At 50.1% G+C, this 16,191-nt stretch overlaps 1 protein-coding gene across 14 annotated transcripts in view; it reads right to left on the bottom strand.

The window, feature by feature from the left end:
* Window positions 1-16,191, bottom strand: part of LOC135907219 (phospholipid-transporting ATPase ABCA3-like) — a 456,174-nt gene that overhangs the window by 299,966 nt on the left and 140,017 nt on the right. For 2 of the 14 annotated variants that reach the window (XM_070525195.1, XM_070525194.1), the window contains exon 2: window positions 3,924-4,312. The exons of the other annotated variants lie outside the window; for them this stretch is intronic. In XM_070525195.1, coding sequence (XP_070381296.1) covers window positions 3,924-4,224 — 301 coding nt within the window. In that variant the 5' untranslated portion in view covers window positions 4,225-4,312. The remainder of the gene's footprint in view (window positions 1-3,923; window positions 4,313-16,191) is intronic. 14 annotated transcript variants of the gene reach the window in all.

Below are 16,191 nucleotides of genomic sequence, written 5' to 3'. Positions count from 1 at the left end.
GTGTTTTTATGGCCTTGCTTTGACTTCACTCGTGCTCGGATGTAGGGAAGGTAGCGCGTTTGGGTTTCGCTCTAGAAGAGGGCCAGCTTTGTGATTTGAGCGAACACGCCGGAGTGTGGAAGGATGGGGTAAAATCATTCGTGATGCAGCTCTTGTGAAGTGATAGGCGTGAGGATAAATTGAATTCATAATACTTGCGAATGCCAATAGTTCGGGGCTATACACATGCTGCTTCGAAAGAAGAAGTTCTCTCTGCTCACACAGAAACTTCAACAAAGCAGTGTTCTTTCGGCGTATTGCTGCCCTCAATGACGTCCGCAAGAAGTGAACTCACTAAGTGCAATACTCTTTCGTTACGCCAGGTATATCATGCAAGTGTTTCTCGATCTCCTCTAGCAACAAGGACAGCCTGCAGGTGTCACGTACTTGAATTTGCACAGTGCTGCCCCAAGGAAGCGACTGAAGCTCCACTCCGTTCAGGAAAACGGTAAGTGATAGATATGGGAGAACTATCAAGGCGCATTTCACATTAGGTGAAGGAGCGTTCTCAATGAGAAGAAACCTAACTGCCTGTTCATCGACAGAAACAGTCCAAAATGTTGTGTTGCAACTTCCAAGCAGCTTCACTTTCAGTTCCTCGTATGATGAAACTCTGTTTCTTTCTGTTCAATTTCAGTAGATTCAAGGGATCTTCTGACAGCCTCTTGCTGAGCAGCGTTTTTTCTTCTTGCTTTTTTGGAGTTTGCCGATTGACTACTTGCTGGCGTTGAGGAAAAGTCTTTTGGACAGTTGGGGAACAGAGAAGGCACAACATCCTTCTTCAACTTCAGTCTATCATGCTTCACCTCTATTGTTCTTCTTGTCTGTACATCTTGATGAGACAACGTCATGATAAAGTCATCTGCATGGCAGTGTAGCTCACATATCTATGTGAGAAAATGAAATGGTGCAAGGCTATTCGTCAAAACTGCCTATTGCCAAAAACTCTAAGCAAAAAGCATCCTAATAGTGGGAGCGTTTTCCACATTTCCCACGCAAACAGGCAAAAATTGTAATACGCAGAAGAGACGTAATTTATACCAAAGATGATACTCAAGGTATACGAGCTAAAATGTGAGAATGACGCTCATTCGAGCGTCCCTAAAGATAATATAATTCGTGCACAGATGTACGCACAATCCAGTGCTCATGCGCGGAAAGAAATGCCTGCTGACCAGTCCGTACTTACCTTTTAATGCTCTAACTGCCTCCGAAGGGTACTTTCCATTCTTGAAGCTAAAGTCCATAACAATAGCAACAGCTCAAACCTTAAAAAAATCCCTGAAGCAAAGTTTCAGTGCGTTACCCTCGAATGCGCTGTAGGTGTGAAATCCTTCAGTGAAATGTCTCGCAACCACACCTTCTTCAGTGCTTCGTCTCTTGGAAAACAGGAAAAGCGCCCCTTTTGGCCATCGTCATAGCTTCCACGGCACCAGAGAACACAACCCCGGCCAACATTTCACGAGCTTACACTCGCCGACACAAGGCAAGCATACAACGATGAACTCTGGGTGAACATGCCATTCCTACGATAGTACCGGTATGCACTCAACAAAAGGAGCAGCCACACGGAAAAAATATTGTAGACGTTGCAGAGTTTGTCTTTACGTAAACACAAGTAAACACAATGAAATACTGGTCTACAAAGACAGGAGCTTGTATTGCATTAGGACCCTTGCACGGCGAAGAGGTGGCAGCCACTGACGCCACTGACGCTGCTAACGAGTCGACTGACGCCGGTTGAGATGCCGGCTGCACTCAAGTTCACTGCGCGCGCTCCACGCGCGTGCGTGGCGAAGGCGAGAACATGGACGGCGTCGACCTTGGAGTCGGTGCTGTCTTTTGTGGGAATGGTCATGCCGGTCGAGCAGCCGGACACATGGTATGACGCAGCCCGTGTGGAAAGAAGGGTCAGGAGAGGCCTGAAGAATACTGTGAGGGTGTTGCCTCGCCGCGGATATTCCTCTCTCACTGGCCCCCTGGTGACTACTGCGCATGTGCCTCTAGTAGCATCGAGCCACAGGTGCTCCGTCGCTGCGCAGCGCCGCGTTTTTCAACCGTCGCCGTTTGGTACGACATCACGACGCGTTCCTCGTCGTTGCGCTCGCCTCCGCTCGCTTCGTCAGCTACGCTACATTCCTGATAGCATGTCGGAGGATTGAAAAGGAGAGCTCGCGTGCGCCGCAACCACAGTGGAGGCGGCAATATGGACGGCGACAGTTCCGATAAGCAGGAGTAGGCCTGTAATCGACATCGGAACGAGATGAAGAGGAAACGAATCACCCTGGAAACAGACTGACAGCGCGCCGAACGACTGGCTGAACGCCGCAACATAGCTAGACAACCAGACTAACTTGGACTTTGCAATCAGGATTAACTAAGGCTAACCATGCTATGCCTTGCCTGGCACAGCCGAGATAAGCCAATGCCAATCTTTTTGTTCTCGTGCCGCGCGTCGTGCTAGAGCATCGTGTGCGCGACAGATTGACACACTGCCTTTCTCACGCCTTGCGAAGGGATCCTGCATAATTACGGCGGTGGTGGTCGACGCGCCGAAGCCGAATTTTTCGCCATAAGCGGGTCATGATCTCGTGCGACGTGAATGACGGGGTCACGATGATAGGACCGTACTGCACGGAATCTGGCAATCAACTCATATTAGGGCCGCGATTTTGTGGCGATGCCTTTTCGCGATGCGAATGCGTGCCATTTGCTTTTCGCGTTCGTGAGTGGTCAAGAGACGCTCGGCCATCGAACGCGGCCACTCACAAACGCAAAAAGCGCCGGAACGCATTAGAATCGGGGAAAAGGCATCGCCACAAAGTCGTAGCCTACGTAGTTAGTTAGGGAGAGTGTTTTACTGTGGGTAAACGTTTAAGTAAAAAACATATTGCGTCTATTTACTATCACCGTCCACAGTTCTGAGATGTTCAATGTTTACAAGACTGGTAGCCTTCTGAGCGCACGACTATTTTACTCCAAGGTGTTCGTAAACTTAATACTCACCAGTTTGACGCTCGTGCTCGCGCACTCGCTGCAGCGCTGTCTTCAACTGCTGCTTGACGTTTCGCCATTCTTTTTTTGCATTCTTGTGCATTTCGGCGGATCCTGTGTTTCGAATTGAGAACGTCATTTACAGCTGCCCATGTAAGTTCGCGCTTTTTTATTGTATTAAATTTACGATACAATGGGGCTCTTCGCACACCAATTAGATGAATCAAATCAAATTTGTCGGCTTCTGTTCAGTGTTGAATTATAATACGCTTAGTTTCAGGCTCGCTGTCCAGGCTTCTGGTTGCCGACGCAGGGAAGCGTTTACGGAAAGCGCGTTGTCTTGCCCGATGTTTAAATCAGGCGATGGCCGCCGATTGGTTAGTTCCAAGTGATATGGACATCGCGACCGAGTTCGGCCCGCTCCCCATCTCATTCCCTGTCGGCGGCAAAAATTAGCGCGTAAGTACTCAAAGTACCAACACTCTTTAGTAAGTCTGGACTGTAATTAATTCTTGTTGGTTCCTGCAAGCGCACTACTGCGGCCGAGAAGTCCAGTCTTAGTTTAGGTGAGGATAAGACGAGATTCGGATTTAGGTCTAGACTTAGAGGCTGGCGTTTGTGCTGTCGCGTTAACCGTGCAAAACGTAGAGAAGACACGAGACGAGAAGACGATACCACAAGCGCTGCCGAGATAATCGCGCCGCTTTACGCGGGCTTATTCCCGCAAGTGAGGACGTACCTGTAGCCTGATTACTTGGCGCCGCAGGCAAACACGCTCAACCATTGTCTTTTCTGTTCCTCCGCGGTTTTGGTAAAAGGCAAAGGTCCCGCTTAGGCTAGCACATAAACGCCTGCTACGTCAGGTGAGAACAGAAGCCGATGCCACTTACGTTCCATTTTCGTCGCTTTCAAGCGGCTGGCGATCTCGTCGGCCACGGCACGCATCAGCTTGTCGTTGTAGTCGCTCTTTGGCGCGTACACAATGTGCGACACTACGGGTGGCATGAAAGCGAAGCTCACATTTATCGTACCGGAATCATTTCTGAGCGGCGCAGGCTGTTTATGCTGAGACGGCACCGTTAAAAAGAAGTAAACATAAAATACTATTGGCGCTGCCAAGTTGCGACCGTAGGTACGCATGGTCTGCACGCAGAGCGTGCGCCATAAGAAAGTCTTCACGTTGCCAAACATCCAACAACGTCGGTTCCGGGCGTGACTGAGGACCGGCACTGGCACTGCTGACGACAAAGATGCCGACCAGGACTCAAGCTGGGGTGTCCTGAAAGCAAGCGGTTGAATGACTGTTCAAGTTACCAGGGTACGCGCGTTGTCAAGTTTCGAATGTATATTTACGGCTGCTCGGGTTAATATATGATGCACGAAATTTCAAATCAAATACGGTAAGCTTTAGCTCTCCTTTTACAGCTAGGAGTTTGAAGCGGTCTGTTTCTTTTAGAACACAGCCTATGTAGCTCCGCTGCAGAAGATTAAGATTAGAGATGCTGGCGGGTGGTGTTCGCGACCTTTGGGCCATTGCTCAGCAGCAGGCGCAGGTCAAATGAAAGCTAAAACTGTGGAAAAAAAACGAGGACAAACTGGAACTCACAATATATCACGAGCGCGGACTGCCAACTTTTTTTTTCTTAGTAATCAAAGCACAGGCTATTTCAAGCAAAGCGACGAGGAAACAATCGAACACGTTCTTTTTCATTGTCCTCGATACAGCGCCCATAGGCAGACACTGGCGCGTCCTAACAGGCCGTTTTCGGAGCTGGCAATCCTGGAACGCAGACTTATACAGTCGTCACACCAGAAGGCAGTGAAGGAACCTTGCAATTTTTAAAGCGGCAGCATTAAGGAGCTCGTGTCGCAGAAAAGCCAGTGTCGTCGGTGTCAGCGGCGTTGGCCGTGAGCGATAAATCCCAGCAGGCACTTCGTGAAAAAAAAAGAACTTGCAAGATCGGCTGGGTGGGAATCGAACCATAGTCTCCAGAGTGTGAGGCGGAGTCGCTACCACTCAGCCACGAGCTTTTTTTATTTATTGCCTGTTTTGTACTTCTACATCAAACAACAAATGACATTTGAGAAAACAAGACAAATTTGCAAGTTTTCAGCACGAAGTGTCAGCCTTATAGGGCTGACTATTTTTGAATTCTTTGAGCGCGGTCAAGGGTTCCACCCTTGACAGCCACGCAGGTACACAATCTTGTGCTTTCTGAATTTCCACAAATCTCGACATGCATTCTCGGAAAAGCATTCGTGCAGACCGAGCATCCGGATCGCAGTGATAGCCCGCCATACGGGCGCGCCATAGACAGTGAAGGCCAACTAGCATAATAAGGTCGAATGGCAGTCCATCATCGTTTTCTATAGATATATATCGAATACCCTGTGGATCTAAAGGAAAGTTCGATGCTTCAAAGCGGTACAAAACGCCTCTAGTGAATGTGGTGTTGCCTTAGAAACTAGCTCTTTCTAGGCTCAGGCGTGCGTCGCTTGCTCAGGCGCACATTTCGTTGCCGCGCCAAACGCTGCGTTGCTCGAAGCTCACCGCGTCCGATGCGGGGCGCGTAGTCGCTGCGCCGTAACGCATTGTCTTACGCCCCTTGGCGGGTCGACGGGAACGCTGTCGCGTTCCACTCTTGAAGGCGAAGCTTAAGCGTCCTCCAATTTTTTCGTTAGAATGGCCTATTGGAGAGACTAATTCTCATGGATGTTCACGACCTTCCCTACATTTATTTCCCGTTAGTTTGCCTTTTGTCGCCGTGGTTCTTTCCGTCTTTCATTTCCCCTTATCGGACAGCCAAGAATGCAATCGACAGCAAGAAGACAGAGGCGCGCTATGTTGATGCTTGCAGTAAGGCGTCGCCGCACCCAAGTGAGGATCTTGTCGGGGAACCGCTACTTTTGAAGATTGGGTACGCGAACTCAGAGCCCAGTATACGCTTCCGCCAGTGCAGCGCAGCAAACACGAACTTCACGCAGTTAACCTCCTTGCCTTTCCCATACCGTTTATCTATCAAGAACCCAGGCACGCGACCAAATCCTCACTCGCACTTGTGCAGATGACATGAAAGAATTCCACAGAGAAACTGTAGCGCAGCTTGCACCGAGCAAACATCGGGGAAAAAACGCAGTGCACGTCCTTTCTTTGAGGAAGGACGAGCAGCATATATATATATATATATACATATAAATAAATATATATATATATATATATATATATATATATATATATATATATATATATATATATATATATATATATATATATATATATATATATATATATATATATATATATATATATATCATCAGCCTGGTTGCGCCCACTGCAGGGCAAAGGCCTCTCCCATACTTCTCCAACAACCCCGGTCATGTACTAATTGTGGCCATGCCGTGCCTGCAAACTTCTTAATCTCATCCGCCCACCTAACTTTCTGCCGCCCCCTGCTACGCTTCCCTTCCCTTGGGATCCAGTCCGTAACCCTTAATGACCATCGGTTATCTTCCCTCCTCATTACATGTCCTGCCCATGCCCATTTCTTTTTCTTGATTTCAACTAAGATGTCATTAACTCGCGTTTGTTCCCTCACCCAATCTGCTCTTTTCTTATCCCTTAACGTTACACCTATCATTCTTCTTTCCATAGCTCGTTGTGTCGTCCTCAATTTGAGTAGAACCCTTTTCGCAAGCCTCCAGGTTTCTGCCCCGTAGGTGAGTACTGGTAAGACACAGCTATTATATACTTTTCTCTTGAGGGATAATGGCAACCTGGTGTTCATGATTTGGGAATGCCTGCCAAACGCACCCCAGCCCATTCTTATTCTTCTGATTATTTCCGTCTCATGATCCGGATCCGCCGTCACTACCTGCCCTAAGTAGATGTATTCCCTTACGACTTCCAGTGCCTCGCTGCCTATTGTAAATTGCTGTTCTCTCCCGAGACTGTTAAGCATTACCTTAGTTTTCTGCAGATTAATTTTTAAACCCACTCTTCTGCTTTGCCTCTCCAGGTCAGTGAGCATGCATTGCAATTGGTCCCCTGAGTTACTAAGCAAGGCAATATCATCAGCGAATCGCAAGTTACTAAGGTATTCTCCATTAAGTTTTATCCCCAATTCTTCCCAATCCAGGTCTCTGAATACCTCCTGTAAACACGCTGTGAATAGCATTGGAGATATGGTATCTCCCTGCCTGACGCCTTTCTTTATTTGGATTTTGTTGCTTGCTTTATGGAGGACTACGGTGGCTGTGGAGCCGCTATAGATATCTTCCAGTATTTTTACATATGGCTCATCTACACCCTGATTCCTTAATGCCTCCATGACTGCTGAGGTTTCGACTGAATCAAACGCTTTCTCGTAATCAATGAAAGCTATATATAAGGGTTGGTTATATTCTGCACATTTCTCTATCACTTGATTGATAGTGTGAATATGGTCTATTGTTGAGTAGCCTTTACGGAATCCTGCCTGGTCCTTTGGTTGACAGAAGTCTAAGGTGTTCCTGATTCTATTTGCAATTACCTTAGTAAATACTTTGTAGGCAACGGACAGTAAGCTGATCGGTCTATAATTTTTCAAGTCTTTGGCGTCCCCTTTCTTATGGATTAGGATTATGTTAGCGTTCTTCCATGATTCCGGTACGCTCGAGGTCATGAGGCATTGCGTATACAGGGTGGCCAGTTTCTCTAGAACAATCTGTCCACCATCCTTCAACAAATTTGCTGTTACCTGATCCTCCCCAGCTGCCTTCCCCCTTTGCATATCTCCTAAGGCTTTCTTTACTTCTTCCGGCGTTACCTTCGGTATTTCGAATTCCTCTAGACTATTTTCTCTTTCATCGTCGTCGTGGGTGCCACTGGTACTGTATAAATCTCTATAGAACTCCTCAGCCACTTGAACTATCTCATCCATATTCGTAATGATATTGCCGGTTTTGTCTCTTCACGCATACATCTGATTCTTGCCAATTCCTAGTTTCTTCTTCACTGTTTTTAGGCTTCCTCCATTCCTGAGAGCATGTTCAATTCTATCCATATTATACTTCCTTATGTCAGCTGTCTTACGCTTGTTGATTAACTTCGAAAGTTCTGCCAGTTCTATTCTAGCTGTAGGGTTAGATGCTTTCATACATTGGCGTTTCTTGATCAGATCTTTCGTCTCCTGCGATAGTTTGCTGGTATCCTGCCTCACGGAGTTACCACCGACTTCCATTGCACACTCCTTAATGATGCCCACAAGAATGTCGTTCATTGCTTCAACACTAAGGTCCTCTTCCTGAGTTAAAGCTGAATACCTGTTCTGTAGCTTGATCTGGAATTCCTCTATTTTCCCTCTTACCGCTAACTCATTGATCGGCTTCTTATGTACCAGTTTCTTCCGTTCCCTCCTCAGGTCTAGGCTAATTCGAGTTCTTACCATCCTGTGGTCACTGCAGCTCACCTTGCCGAGCACGTCCACATCTTGTATGATGCCAGGGTTAGCGCAGAGTATGAAGTCTATTTCATTTCTAGTCTCGCCGTTCGGGCTCCTCCACGTCCACTTTCGGCTATCCCGCTTGCGGAAGAAGGTATTCATTATCCTCATATTATTCTGTTCCGCAAACTCTTCTAATACCTCTCCCCTGCTATTCCTAGTGCCTATGCCATATTCGCCCACTGCCTTGTCTCCAGCCTGCTTCTTGCCTACCTTGGCATTAAAGTCGCCCATTAGTATAGTGTATTTAGTTTTCACTCTACCCATCGCCGATTCCACGTCTTCATAGAAGCTTTCGACTTCCTGGTCATCATGATTGGATGTAGGGGCGTAGACCTGTAAAATCTTCATTTTGTACCTCTTATTAAGTTTCACAACAAGACCTGCCACCCTCTCGTTAATGCTATAGAATTCCTGTATGTTACCAGCTATACTCTTATTAACCAGGAATCCGACTCCTAGTTCTCTTCTCTCCGCTAAGCCCCGGTAGCACAGGACGTGCCCGCTTTTCAACACTGTATATGCTTCTTTTGGCCTCCTAACTTCACTGAGCCCTATTATATCCCATTTACTTCCATCTAATTCCTCCAATAGTACTGCTAGACTCGCCTCACTAGATAACGTTCTAGCGTTAAACGTTGCCAGGTTCATATTCCAATGGCGGCCTGTCCGGAGCCAGTGATTCTTAGCACCCTCTGCTGCGTCGCAGGTCTGACCGCCGCCGTGGTCAGTTGCTGCGCAGCTGCTGGGGACTGAGGGCCGGGGTTTGATTGTTGTGTTCATAGGAGGTTGTGGCCAAGTACTGCACCAGGGTGGCCAATCCTGCTCTGGTGAGGGAGTGCGTTACCGGTTCTGGTCACCGGGATCAGGCCACACTCCAGGCCTGTTTGTGCAATTTTATCAACACGCGGCTTTTTTTTTTTTTAAATCCGGTGGAAAATTGCCGGCACCGGGATTCCAACCACGGACCTCTTGCACGCGAGGCGGGTGTTCTACCTCTACGCCACCGCTGCACACAAGAATATATATATATATATATATATATATATATATATATATATATATATATATATATATATATATATATATATATATATATATATATATATATATTGTTACGTAGGAAGACGCAGGCGAAAAGCTATGTACAAATATATTTACATGGAAAATACACTGCGCTTGGCCAAGAGGCAACAGCCCGCGCTAGCTCCTAATCGTCGTCGTCGTGTTCACACTGCTGGCCTTTCGTGATCGCACATATTGTGCCGTAGCACTACCCCCGGCTGCAAAAGCGCCGTCCCAGAGCGACTAACGATCGGGCTCGGAAGCAGCGTAGTAGGCCTTGAGCCTACTGACGTGTACGACATCACTAGATGCCACAGGAGAGGACGAGGTTGAGCCCACAGGAGCAATTTCGTAAGTCACAGGCGTCACCTGGCGCAGCACGCGATAGGGCCCTGTGTATCGCAAAAGAAGCTTCTCTGAAAGTCGGACGTGACGAGAGGGCGACCACAGGAGCACGAGCGCACCAGGTGAAAACTGTACGTCACGATGGCGGGCGTTGTACTGACACTGCTGAGTGGTCTGTGAGGCCGTAAGTCGAGCACGGGCAAGCTGGCGTGCATGGTCGGCGAGGGCGATGGCGTCGCGCGCATACTCGCTTGTTGAGACCGCAGCAGGAGGAAGTGCCGTGTCTTGGGGCAAGGTAGGTTCGCGACCGTACAGTAGATAAAAGGGAGAAAATCCGGTGGTGTCGTGCCGGGAAGAATTGTACGCAAATGTTACGTAAGGAAGGGCAATGTCCCAGTCGTGGTGGTCCTTGGAAACGTACTTGGCCAGCATATCGGTAAGAGTACGGTTTAAGCGCTCTGTTAGGCAATTGGTTTGAGGATGGTATGAAGTAGTCAGTTTGTGTTGAATGGAGCAGGAACGCACAATGTCAGCGACAACTTTTGAGAGGAAGTTTCGACCACGGTCAGTAAGCAGCTGTCGCGGGGCGCCATGAAGCAAGATAATGTCACGCAAGAGAAAGTCCGCGACGTCAGTGGCGCAGCTGGTAGGGAGAGCCCGAGTGATAGCGTATCGGGTGGCATAATCAGTCGCGACGGCTACCCATTTGTTCCCAGAGGATGACGTGGGAAAGGGACCGAGCAGGTCTAATCCAACACGAAAGAACGGTTCCACAGGGACGGTGATCGGCTGGAGATGACCGGCAGGTAGCACCTGAGCTGTCTTCCGACGCTGGCAGGGATCACAGGCAGCAACACAGCGTCGAACGGAGCGAGCGAGACCAGGCCAATAGAAGCGGCGGCGGACGCGGTCGTACGTGCGGGTTACCCCAAGATGTCCTGCAGTGGGTGCGTCATGCATCTCAAAGAGCACAGTCTGTCGTAAATGTTTTGGCACGACAGGAAGAAGATCAGGACCATCAGGGAGGAAGCTCCTTCGGTACAGAATGCCGCCCTGGAGGACATATCGGCGAACGGATGCGTCGGTAGGTGTAGAGCGCAGACGCTCGATGAGCACGCGCAGCGATAGGCCTCGGTACTGCTCATCGGCGATGTTAGCGAAGGCAGACACAGAGAAAATGCCGTCGGCGGTACCACTGTCGGCGTCGCCAGGCTCGTCTACCGGGTAGCGAGACAGGCAGTCAGCGTCCTTGTGTAGTCGGCCAGATTTGTAGGTGACAGAGAACGAATATTCTTGGAGGCGTAAGGCCCAGCGACCAAGTCTTCCTGAAGGGTCTTTCAATGAGCCTAACCAACAAAGCGCGTGATGGTCTGTGATAACGGAAAAGGGTCGGCCATATAAGTATGGGCGGAACCTCGCAACCGCCCAAACTAGGGCCAGACACTCACGCTCAGTGATGGAATAGTTGCGCTCCGCAGGTGAGAGGAGCCTGCTGGCGTAAGCGATAACAGGGTCGTGGCCACGCTGGCGTTGTGCCAGTACTGCTCCAATTCCGTGACCGCTGGCATCAGTACGGACTTCGGTAGGCGCAGAAGGATCGAAATGGGCCAGAACTGGAGGCGTTGTGAGAATGTCGATTAGATGAGAGACTGCAGAGGCCTCTTTATCGCCACACTGGAAAGGAGCGTCTTTTTTCAAAAGGTCGGTTAGTGGTCGTGCTATGGCGGCGAAATTCCTCACGAAATGGCGGAAGTACGAACAAAGGCCGATGAAGCTGCGCACATCCTTCACACACTTCGGAATAGGGAAGTGCGTAACAGCATGGATCTTGCCTGGGTCCGGTTGCACTCCGTTCGCGTCAACGAGATGTCCAAGGACGGTAATCTGGCGACGGCCGAATCGGCACTTCGATGCGTTGAGTTGGAGACCGGCTCGCCGAAAAACGTCCAGGACTGCTGAGAGGCGCTCGAGGTGCGTAGCGAACGTTGGGGAGATACGATAACGTCGTCCAAGTAGCACAAGCACGTGGACCATTTGAAACCGTGAAGAAGGGCGTCCATCATGCGTTCAAAAGTGGCAGGAGCGTTACATAGGCCGAACGGCATCACCTTGAATTGATAAAGACCGTCGGGTGTTACAAAGGCAGTCTTCTCGCGGTCGAGATCGTCCACGGCAATCTGCCAATAGCCGGAGCGAAGGTCAATAGAGGAGAAATAGCGAGCACCGTGGAGGCAGTCAAGGGCGTCATCAATCCGAGGTAGGGGATACACGTCCTTTTTGGTAACCCTGTTAAGGTGCCGATAATCCACGCAAAAGCGCCATAAGCCATCCTTCTTTTTTACCAGCACAACCGGTGACGCCCAAGGACTACATGACGGTTCAATAATGTTCTTGGCAAGCATTTTGCGAACTTCTGCGTGAATAACTTGACGCTCAGCTGGTGACACTCGATACGGGCGGCGATGAATAGGAGGGGCATCGCCGGTATTAATGCGATGTTTGACAGCTGTAGTTTGGGCTAAAGGACGATCGTTAAAGTCAAAAGTATCGTGGTAGGAAAACAGAACGCGGTAGAGTTCACGAGCGTGCTCGGAGGGCAAGTCGGGGGCAATCATTTTCCGTAAGTCAGCGATGGTACAATTTGTCGACTGCGATGGTAGAGGAGTATCGGATGAAGAGGCGTCTACTGGAATGGATGCTACTGAGTGATCCTCGAATGAACAAAGCTGGGCCAAAGACATCCCACGTGGCAGCACTTGTGTCGTCAAGCCAAAGTTGACCACTGGCAGGCAGACGCAATTCACCGTAATAGATAAAACTGTATGGGGTACTGTGATCCCGTGTGTAAGGAGGACGTCTTGCATAGGAGCCGCGATGTAGTGACCGTCGGGGACTGGTGGGGATGACACTAGGTCAACGTAGGTCAATGCCGAAGGTGGCAAGCGAACGAAGTCGGCGGAACTGAGGCGACTGGGGTGTGGGTAAGCAGGATCCAGAAGAGGCAGGTCAAGGCGGAGAGTACTGGCGGAACAATCGATGAGAGCAGAATGTGCGGAGAGGAAGTCTCAGCCGAGGATGATGTCGTGGGCACAGTGGGCGATGACTGTGAATAGCACGAATGTGCTATTCCTTGTGCTATGTGTACCGCCCGCGAGGAGACGCGGGCGGTACACATACCAAATACGGGGGCTGTTCCGCCATCGGCGACACGGACAACAGGCGTCGTGGCGGGCGTGATAATTTTCTTGAGCCGGTTACGAAGGTCAGCGCTCATTACGGACAAATGTGCCCCAGTGTCTGTGAGAGCAGACACAGTAACACCGTCGACTTGCACGTCAAGAAGGTTCAGATGAGTGGGCAAAGTCAGAAGAGGATTTGGCGTCGTGGGGGGGGGCAATGCAGCGTCACCTCGAGGCGCTGCATCGTCTAGTTTTCCGGCTGGGAGCGGCGTCCGAAGGGAGTCGGCGAATAGGAGCGACGGGGCTGGGGAGAGCGAGATTGTCGTTGTTGGGGCGAAGGCGAACGAGAATACGGGCGGTTCGTTGCAGGAGAATCAGTGGCGGCATTATCGGAGCGTGCGGCATAGGGACGAGAAGGGCCACCTGAGGGGCGTGAGTAGGCAGTATAAGTAGACCGGATCGGGGAACTCCAGCGACTACGACAGTGCCGAGAAATGTGCCCGATTCGATGGCAGTGGAAACAAATAGGCTTGTCGTTAGCAGTGCGCCATTCAGATGGGTTGCGGAAACGTGGTGGGTAAGAAGATGCGGGACGGGGCGAAATCGAAGAAGCCGGGCGGGTATCAGGGTGATGGGCCGAGCAGATGGTGTGAAGACCCATGTTTTCAAACTCCTGGCGGACAACTGCCTGGATCAGTGAGACCGTGACTGCAGATGTGTTGGTGGGACTGGAGTCGAAGGCAGCCGGATAGGCGGCCTCGATCTCACGCCGGACGATCCTGGTAACATCGGCAGTGTTGTTGGGACGAGAAGCGTCGCCACAGGAAGATGTCGCTGGGGTGTTGGGCAGACGGGCAAACTGCTGGTCTATACGTCGGCTTTTGGCGAGTTCCAGGCGGCGGCACTCTTTTATAACAGCATCCACCGTGGCGACGTTGTTGCAAACGATCAAGTTGAAGGCGTCATCGGCAATACCTTTGAGGATGTGGGAAACCTTGTCGGACTCAGTCATGTGGGTGTCAACTTTGCGGCACAGAGCCAAGACGTCCTGAATGTACGTGACATAGGGCTCTGTTGACGTCTGCACACGGCCGGAAAGCGCCTTCTGCGCGGCAAGTTCTTGACCGTAGGAGTTGCCGAACAAGTCTCGAAGCTGTGTCTTAAGTGAATCCCAACTGGTGAGCTCATCTTCGTGCGTGCGATACCAAACTCGAGGTGTGCCACCGAGGTAAAAGACTACGTTGGCGAGCATAATAGCAGGGTCCCACCGGTTATTGCGGCTGACGTGTTCATACAGGCGGATCCAGTCATCAACGTCTTCCCCATCTTGGCCCGAGAATACGCCAGGATCACGGGGAGCGGGGAGAGCGATGTAGGTCGTCGAAGTGGCAGCAGGTGTCGGAGCCGGCGGAGTCGGGTTGTCGTCGCCGGGAGCCATGAAGGAAGGCTCGACGTACCGTCCACTGCGAAGCTCCGTGACGGGGTACAGGGAACGTCCACCTCCACCAGATATGTTACGTAGGAAGACGCAGACGAAAAGCTATGTGCAAATATATTTACAAGGATAATACGCTGCCCTTGGCCAAGAGGCAACAGCCCGCGCTAGCTCCTAATCATCGTCGTCGTCTTCACACTGCTGGCCTTTCGTGATCGCACATATTGTGCCGTAGCAATATATATATATATATATATATATATATATATATATATATATATATATATATATATATATATATATATATATATATATATAGTTACAAGCACGGGGAAAAGGGGTTTATTTAGGCGTGCGAGAGCAGGAACGGCAGGCTACGAACAACAGGAATGGCCGCTGCACAGTCTTCGTTCTCTTCTTCCCCCCGCTTCTTGATCCCCGCGTCCCTTGGACGCGCTTGGACGTAACATACCTCCCATCGCAGACAAAGCCCCCTGGGCGAGTCAACTAGCTTGTCGTGGCGTGCATGATTTCAACCGTGCGACATGCGCGACTTGTGTCCTAGCAGAACGTCTACCAGTGTTCGTGAGGCGCGCGAGAGTATAGTCCACTTCGCTGACTTTGTCGATGACGACATATGGTCCATCGTAGTTTGCCAGCAGCTTTTGACACAAACCGCGCTTCCTTGCGGGAGTCCAAAGCCAAACGAGATCACCAGGGTTATATGTAACTGGCCGATGTCGTGCGTCGTAGCGGGCTTTGGAGTTTTCTTGTGATGCCAAAGTCCGAAGACGCGCAAGTCTCCGAGCCTCTTCAGCGAGGCACAGCGTATCGGCGACCGTAGGATTGTCGTGGTGGTAAAAAGGGAGGACAGTGTCGAGCGTATACCGGGGCGGCCGAGCATATAGAAGGAAGAAGGGGCTGTAGCCGGTTGTCTCGTGCTTGGCGGTGTTGTATGCGTAAGTAATAAACGGTAGAACTTCATCCCAATCCTTGTGATCAGACGCAACGTACATAGAAAGCATATTTGTGATCGTTCGATTAGTGCGCTCAGTGAGGCCGTTCGTTTGCGGATGATATGGCGTCGAGTGCCTGAGGTGCGAGTTACACAATCGCACAAGCTCTTCCACTATATCCGCCGTGAATTGACGTCCTCGGTCGCTTATGATAACACCAGGTGGTCCATGTCGTAGAACAATAGCGTGAAGTAAGAAAAGCGATACTTCGGTGGCAGTTGCTGATGGTATAGCCGCCGTCTCGCAATAGCGTGTGAAATAGTCGGCGCAGACAATTATCCAGCGGTTCCCCTTAGATGACTTTGGAAAAGGGCCTAACAGATCAATTCCAACTTGCCGAAAGGGTGAGCTGGAAGGCGGCACAGGTTGAAGGAGACCAGATGGGGCAGTGGTTGGGCGTTTCCGACGTTGGCACTGTATGCAGCTAGCGACATAAAACTCAACCGAATGTCGCATCCGGGGCCAGTAAAAGCGTTCTTGAATGCGATAAAGTGTGCGCACTGTGCCTAAGTGCCCGGAGGTAGGGTCATCGTGCATAGCCTGAAGGATTGCTGGCCGGAGACGCTCCGGCACCACTAGAAGGAAGCGTGCACCCGTGCTTCAGTAGTTCCTTTTGTACAGGAGCCCGTCACGTACAC

The sequence above is a fragment of the Dermacentor albipictus genome, chromosome 9 (genome assembly GCF_038994185.2).
Source record: "Dermacentor albipictus isolate Rhodes 1998 colony chromosome 9, USDA_Dalb.pri_finalv2, whole genome shotgun sequence".
Classification (NCBI taxonomy): Eukaryota; Metazoa; Arthropoda; class Arachnida; order Ixodida; family Ixodidae; genus Dermacentor; species Dermacentor albipictus.
Note: the sequence above shows the minus strand (reverse complement) of the source record. Positions and strands in the feature narration are given on the sequence as shown.